The 7823-nt window shown below is 32.5% G+C and overlaps 1 protein-coding gene across 1 annotated transcript in view; it reads left to right on the top strand.

The window, feature by feature from the left end:
• Positions 1 to 7823, top strand: part of LOC105619062 (pleckstrin homology domain-containing family G member 5-like) — a 105908-nt gene that overhangs the window by 91561 nt on the left and 6524 nt on the right. The window contains exons 10-13 of the mRNA XM_012200594.1: positions 5311 to 5572; positions 6329 to 6474; positions 6694 to 7005; positions 7441 to 7590. Coding sequence (XP_012055984.1) covers positions 5311 to 5572; positions 6329 to 6474; positions 6694 to 7005; positions 7441 to 7590 — 870 coding nt within the window. The remainder of the gene's footprint in view (positions 1 to 5310; positions 5573 to 6328; positions 6475 to 6693; positions 7006 to 7440; positions 7591 to 7823) is intronic.

Raw genomic sequence — 7823 nt, 5'->3', positions numbered from 1 at the left:
GTGTGTGTGTGTGTGTGTGTGTGTGTGTGTGTGTGTGTGTGTGTGTGTGTGTGTTCTAATTATATAGTTGAATTCTAATCTTCAATCTTCAATTTCCAATATATAGTGTGTGACATGGACTTTAAAATTAAAGAAGAATTTAACTTGCGTAGATATTGCAATTTGCATTAACCTGGAAAAACGATGTAGCGAGATACTTCGTAAAAGATCAGCCTCGACATATCATCATTCGTCAAATACGAGCATCTTTGTGCCCCACCGATGCTTTTTTTCGAAGGCTCTTTCGCGAGATGAAGCGAACATTTTAGCATCTCTGTGAACAATATATGCTTATATCCTTTTACGAGCCTTGACCTGGTAGAGCGATAACAATACGGCCAAGCTGACAAAGACAAATCGTAAAACGATTCGCCGGGCAGAAACAAAGCCGCACCGAGCAAGATGCGACGGTGCATCATCGGTTTAACGCTGTCGATACCATGAACGAGAACTTTCCCGCGGGAATTTTCCTAGTGGACCAGGAACTTTTACAAAAATCAAACTAATAAAGAACACAATCAATTATAATTTAAATAATTTAATTAGTTTGAAAAAATGAGATATCAACGGCATTATCTTAATTGAAAATAAGTTTATTAATTTAATAACACCATGAAATAAATACTTATATGCTTTATTCTTGTTTTAATAAAATTTTATTTGTTTTATTAATATTGTTGTTATAAATCAACAAGATTATTTTTATTAAAAGTGCTGTTGAAACAACATCATCTTTTTCAGTGTATTAATTTATATTATCCACGCGTTGTTTCGATTTAACAATGAGACAGGGATCTATTTTTAATTCTTAGTACACACGATTAAGCATATCCTGCACATTTCTTTTTTTAACTAGGAATATAAAGTAATTAGTTACAACATTTAGAGGAAAGGCCCCTATTATGAGACTTCTATCGAGTTTATTTTGATTAAATGTTAGAAATCTATGGCAGAATTTAAAAAAATAATAGGTTATTTTGAAAGGAATTTAGTAAGCTTTAAAATAATGTTATGTAAAATTTAATTCAAATTTTATTTTTTTTATAAAATAATGAAATATAAAAAATGAGCAAATCACAAAATCAAAAAATTGTGCTTCTAATATGAGATGTCCCGAGAAATCAATAATAAAACGTAAAGTATATTAGTATTGCAATTAAAAAACTTTATTTAATATTTCTAAAATACAAATAAACGGTCAGTACACATACAAAACGGTACGCGATGCATTGTACCTACTGACCCATCTTCAGGTAATTGGAACCAGGTTTATTCCGATTGTCCTTTTTATTATTGTATAATAACATTTATACTTTAGCAACGATTTTCATTATGACATAGGCGCATGAGTTATTTCATATTAGAAATATCCTGGATATCTCATATTACGATTTCCACGCCTTACGATTTTACAATCATCAAATCTAACTTCTGTAATTAAGTAATTCAACATATTTTTCTATTAATACGATTTTACTCTATCATCACATGAAAAATTTATTGTCAAATATTTACTTATTAAATAATAAATAAGTTTAAAAGCTTATTTCAATGAAACTTAAAGCCATTCAAATTATAAAATCTTTTTTTGCAACGACTACAGGCATAATCTAATAATGAATTTTTCACTAAACAGTTTTCAATCTAAAAACAATAAATTCATGGTGAAACCAATAGATAGCATTTATTAATTTAGCGGAAACACCGCTATCTCATATTAGACGCCTATCTCATAGCTTTCCTCTATATATAATTGTTTTTAATACACAATCTTATAATAAACTTTTCTAAAGATGTTAAAGTAAAAATGCAAAAATTATTTAATAATTTTTGTTAAAATGATGAAAATTAACTTGGGACAACGATCGACCCATCGTAGTAAAAATCCAAAAAATTGTCGAGTGTACTATGAGTTAAAATCTTTTAGTTTTTCCTGTAGCAAGATTTGTTATAAAAATTATTGATTACTTTATTATAATATATTTTTTGCCTCAAAATATAATACTTCACTATAGTGTGACTTTCTTATCCTAATAGCCTAAAATTTAATCTACAATTCTTTGTTTCCTGTTTCTTGCTTTTTACCACGATTTTTATTTATTTATCGCTTTATCGATAATCGCGTTTCTTTTTACGTGTCTCTTCCGAAGTTTGCCAACTTTTATAATATTTCAGGCGAAGTTCGTCAACTTTTATTTCAGAGAAAACGAAGAAACTGAAAAGGCAAGAAGTAAAAAATCGTAAAAAGTAAAAAAGAGTAAACAAAGAGCACACTGTAAATTAGACTTAAAGGTTAAAAGAAGTGCTACATGGATACATCACACAACTGAACGTTTTTCTGGGTGCTTTTTATTTAATGACACAAGTTAACATAAGTGTCATTCTAACATTGTTACTCTCCGAATGGCAAAAAAGATACAATGATGCTTGTATCGACTTCCCAAGGAACACATAAAAGTCAATAAAAAACCAAAATGACATCAAAATGACTTGATTAAAATCAATAAACAATCAAATTTTGTAACTACAAATTATTGTTCTGATATTCAAAAATTTCTTAGGTTGGTTAAATGGAAAGCTCCCAATATAAATCTAATCGATTGATATACAATATTATACAACTCTATTTTGATTAAATTTTCCTACAACTCGTTCGATATTGTTCCTAGCATTACTATCCCGAGTGCATCCGATTCCTAGCGTCGCGGTTACCATTGTCTTCGCCGAACGCCCCGCAATTGTCCGAGTGACAATTACGCGGCATTCCGGCTTGATTCGCACAACTGCAAACGTGACACAGCTGCCTCATCTGTACCGGATGCAGCCGGATTAATCCGCTCGGTCAGCAATGTGTGTAATCTGTCGCGTGTTTGTGCCGGTTCGAACGTGACACGATCCAGGTACAAATGAAGCTAACAAATTTCAATCCTCGACAAGTACAAAGACAGAGTCGGCTGCGAGCGTCAGTAGAATAAGTGCGAACTTGACCCGACATACCTTCGATCGTCTATTCTCGACGCATTTTCCGCCACGATTAAACGTATATGATCAAATTTAAATTTCGTCACTATTTCGCTAATTCACAGTTTTTTCGATTTTAATTAAGTATATATTGAAAGTGTATGCGTGTGTAAGATTAAAAAAAATTTAATTAAACTTTTTAATTAAATTAAATTCTGCAAAATACTATTTTAAAACAATGAGAAAAAAGAGCAATTCTGCGAAACACTGCGCATTTCATTAATTTTGTTTTATTTTTATTTATGCTTGATTTTTAGTCTTCTTCGCAGCTTACGTAATCGACGTTGATCGGTGCGGTTTACAGATCACCGCGCACCGTTGTGTTTTCAGTGCGACGAACGGTGTACATATTAAAGACATGGTAGACTGCAATAAAGATTCGTTATCATCGTTATTACAGTGTACCTCCGGAGATGAAATCTGCCTGTATTTCGCGTCACGTGAAACGAGCAGGCGAAACATCGATTACGCTACATTAACGCTTACACATTGTGTCGCATTTACACCAGGGTGAAGAGACTTCTATTGCGATGCAATAAATTTGCTAGTTCATAGTGGTACATCGCACTTATTTATATTATTATAATAAATGCAAAGACCTAAAGTATCTAAAAATTTGACTAAATACAGATTTAAAAATAATTTTGTTAAACTATCAAGATAATATAACGCGCTCAAGAATGATTGCTAGAATGTATAAAATTGTCTGCTCATCATGTTTGAACGTCTTACATAATTATTTTGATAGTTTATTAAAATTATTTTCAGAGTTATTTCCTGCTAGCTAAATTTTTAGATATTTTAGCAAAACTGTTCTTTTCGTGTATAATTGAAGTTATTGATATTCTCGTTTAATATTTAGAAGTAAAAAAAATAATGTGAAAGTACCAGTTTATTTTATAGCCATTCTTCGTCATAAGAGAAAAACGTCTAATCTTTAAACTAGATAATGGAATTGATTTAATAAATTGAATAATTATTCTATGAATAATACAGCTTTTTGCACGACTCGCAAGGAATAAAAGAGAATTGATGACTAAGATGCTAAGTTTAAAATTGATCGACACGTCGTGTCGAGAAATAACGCGTGAGTTAAAATATTTCGCATTCGCTCGTGTGTAACGCGTGTAATGCATGCAAGCATAACGAGAACGATTTGTCGCGACGTTGGCGGTGACGGTATACGGTGAAGGGATAATAAAATGCTAGAAAGGGTTCTCTTAACGGGTCGGGCCCGGTGTTGGGTACGATACATTATTCATGACGAGTACCAACACATCACACACTCGATAGCGGATTACACAGCGCGATAACTCAACGAGCAATTTCTAGAATGTTGCCTTCGCTCTGAGAAACCTTCAACTTGATGTACGACCGCGGTATAATCACTTGACGAAGCGAGTGAGTTTCTGTTAAAGGTCTTAATAATGTGTCTTGATAATTTCATGACAAAACAGAATTCTGTCTTTTTACCGCAAATGTTTAACAAAAATGTTAAAAATTATTTAGTATATTATAATAAATCACTTATTTAATAAAAAAAATGAGACAATTTAAAAATTAACATATTCTTGAGATAATAAGAAGAAATCAACTTTAAAGGCATATTTTTGTTGAAAAAACAATATAATTCTCAAAATTTACCTCTAAAAAGCAAAAGTAATATAAAAGTTCACTTGATTGTTCTCTGATTTAAAGATTCTCTCTATGAAATAACAATCTGATTGAGGTGATATTTTTTATTAAATCGTGTTAATCAGAAAGATAGTACATATTTTTTTCTTTTACACTACTGTAGAATGAGATAAAATATATCTTTTTTCACTTGCACAATTTTGACGAAAAATTTTGGATTCCTTGGCCAAACTCTGATTAGAGAATTTCTATTCTAATCAATTTCGCAATGATTGTTTATAGAAAAGAGAGATATTTGTTTAGTTAAATACACTGAAGAAATGTTGTTAATGTTAAAATAGAAAAATTCCTATTAATTATACCAATTTTCTTTTAAAAAATTGCTTAAAATGTCCCAACTCAGAATTTAAAAAATACTCTCCTGAAAGAGAGAAAAAGAGAGAGAGAGAGAAAATGCTAATTTTGAGATGTATTCTTCTCTATCAAATAAACAAAATGAGAACATAAATATTGTAAAAAAGAATAAATTTTCTCTTTAATTTGCTTTTTCTATACATCAGACTTTTTGATTCTAAATCTTATTAATAAGGTAATTAAAATTTTATTTCTCAATAGAATTATCGGAGTCGAAGCGGTCGTTTCTTCAGTGTTTCCACCGAGGATACGAATGTTGACTCCGAGGTTGGTACAACGGTTTCTTCCGGTCGAAGTTCTGCCGGACTCAAAGCTAGTAAACAGCGATGGAGCGGATTCTTCACCAATACTAAGGGTATCAAGATGGATTTATTAACCGCCCAGTTAGACGAGTACAACAAACACGGCGTACCGAAACTCGCAAACGTTCATTTGCAATGCGACGTGACGATCAACGAAGAAGGTAGGAGATTCTTACTTTTGCCCTTTAATTTTTCTTTTCTTTTTCTCTTTCGAGTGTTTTTTGAAATAAGAGATTTGAAATCCTGAAGATGATTCAGGATCAAATTAACGCAAAGCATGCGCTCTTCTCTGAAAAAACATCTTTATCTCGTGGAAGAACATTTAAATCCTTTTCTCTCGTCGGCTCCATCTTGTTACATGCAAACGGAATCAGCAAAGTTTGAAGATCCCTTTAACGACTACTCTACTAAGAATAGTCGCGTTACTTATTCTTACGTCATGCTCTTTTCATTTCTCGAAGAGACATTCTCGTTCGAGTGCGAAAACGCCATTGAGTCTGAATCAGGGCGAGATTAATTCTGTGGAGTGGTATTATATAATGACCCTGATAATATTGTAATTTAAATTACTAATAACGTCGCTGCTATAGCATTGAAAATCGAAAACCGATAACGACATGTTCTTATCTTAAACAAAATAGTTCAGTACATAATTTTCTGCAGAAAAATGTGATTTAAAGAATCTTTTTCTCATTTTTTTATGGTTCTCAAAAAAATTCTTATTTATATTGGCTGCTCTTCTTTTAAAAGACACAGTCGATACAAACGTTGTCTTATTTTTCTTAGCATAATCAATGAATAACAAAGATAAAGCGACACTTGTGTCTTCTAAAAGGAAAGCAACAATCTGTAAATAAATTACCTAATTTGCTCGCAGATATTATTGCAATGTAGATATTACCGTGATATTCTTTCAGCTCTTTACAATTTAGAGGGAGACTGGCGCGATATTGTCGAGAATTCACAGATGCTTTCTGAAAAACATACGCAGCAGCAGACTGCACTCTGGGAATTGGCTGAAACCGAAGTAGCTTACATTAAGACGTTAAAGGTCGTGACTAATGTAAGTAAAGTATCCTCCCACAACATACCTCCCACGTTTTAATTCGCGATAGTAAACTCGTGAAACTGATTAATCTTGTCAAGATGATAAGATTGCTTGATATATCAAACATGTGGAAATTAGGACGAACTCGGGATGAGATATCTCATTAAGAAATTAGAATTTTCAATGATGTTTCATGTTTCTTGAAAATGATGATCATCGTTTTTGATATCGTAGCTCTTCATGGCGTGTCTCTGTAGCCTGCAAGCCTCGAATATCTTGATCGAGGTCGACAGGCTGAAACTCTTCAGCAATATACCTGATATCTACGCCGCTAATCGCTACTTTTGGACCGAGTACCTACTCGCGATGGTGAATGCGTCGCGGTCGAGCGGGCAGCCGCTCGATCCCGGCCATCTTCTACTGGGTTTCGAAACTTTCGAGCAGACGTTCGCGCCTTACACGAGATACTGTACCGAGCAGAGCAAGTGTCAGCAGTATTGCAAGGATCGGTTAAACGATAATCAGCTTTTCACAGCATATTTGGTGGTATGTACACGCTGTTACTCTTGCTTGCTTCCGTTGGCTTACATTGACGGAGTCAACTATCGATCTCACTATTAATCTCAGTTAATTAAGTTTGAAATTATCTATAATGTAGTTAGTTATTTTAGAAAAATAATTAGGTATCTTAAAAGAATTTTCTCATCTAAAATAACAAAAAAATAAATAATTTCTGCGGATTTGTTTAAAATAACTTTAAAATAACTTTAAATGAAAAACTATTATATAAAAGTCTAAAGTGCTACAATTCTTTAATGTTTTTATAAATTAATATGTAAGAAGACATTATTTAATATTTTTACATTATTTAATATTTTTAACAGTTATTGTTCTTATAAAAGATATAAAAAGAAAATTAAGTAGAAAAACCAGTGTAAAATATATTAGAAACTAGTAGAAATATTTCTATCATTATTATAGTGGTGCGAAACGCAAAAGGACTGCAACCGACTGAAACTTATGGATATATTAGTTATGCCGATGCAGAGGCTCACTAGATATTCGCTTCTGCTCAAAGCCGTCTATAAGAATACAGAGAACGAGGATCAACGCACAGAATTGATACATATGGTAAAATTTATGCTTTACTTTTTCTCAATTTCTGGATTAGTAGTACATGGCAGGAAGGAATGCGTAGCGCGTTCGTGATAAGCCACGCTTCCCTGTAGATGAAAGCTATAGTGAATCTCATAAATTACAAACTTGGTTTACTCTTGCTTCAAAATTATTCGTAAATAAAAATACAAAGAGAAAGAGAGAGAGAGAGAGAGAGAGAGAGAGAGAGAGAGAGAGAGAGAGAGAGA

This window comes from Atta cephalotes (assembly GCF_000143395.1).
Source record: "Atta cephalotes unplaced genomic scaffold scaffold00001, whole genome shotgun sequence".
Classification (NCBI taxonomy): Eukaryota; Metazoa; Arthropoda; class Insecta; order Hymenoptera; family Formicidae; genus Atta; species Atta cephalotes.
Note: the sequence above shows the minus strand (reverse complement) of the source record. Positions and strands in the feature narration are given on the sequence as shown.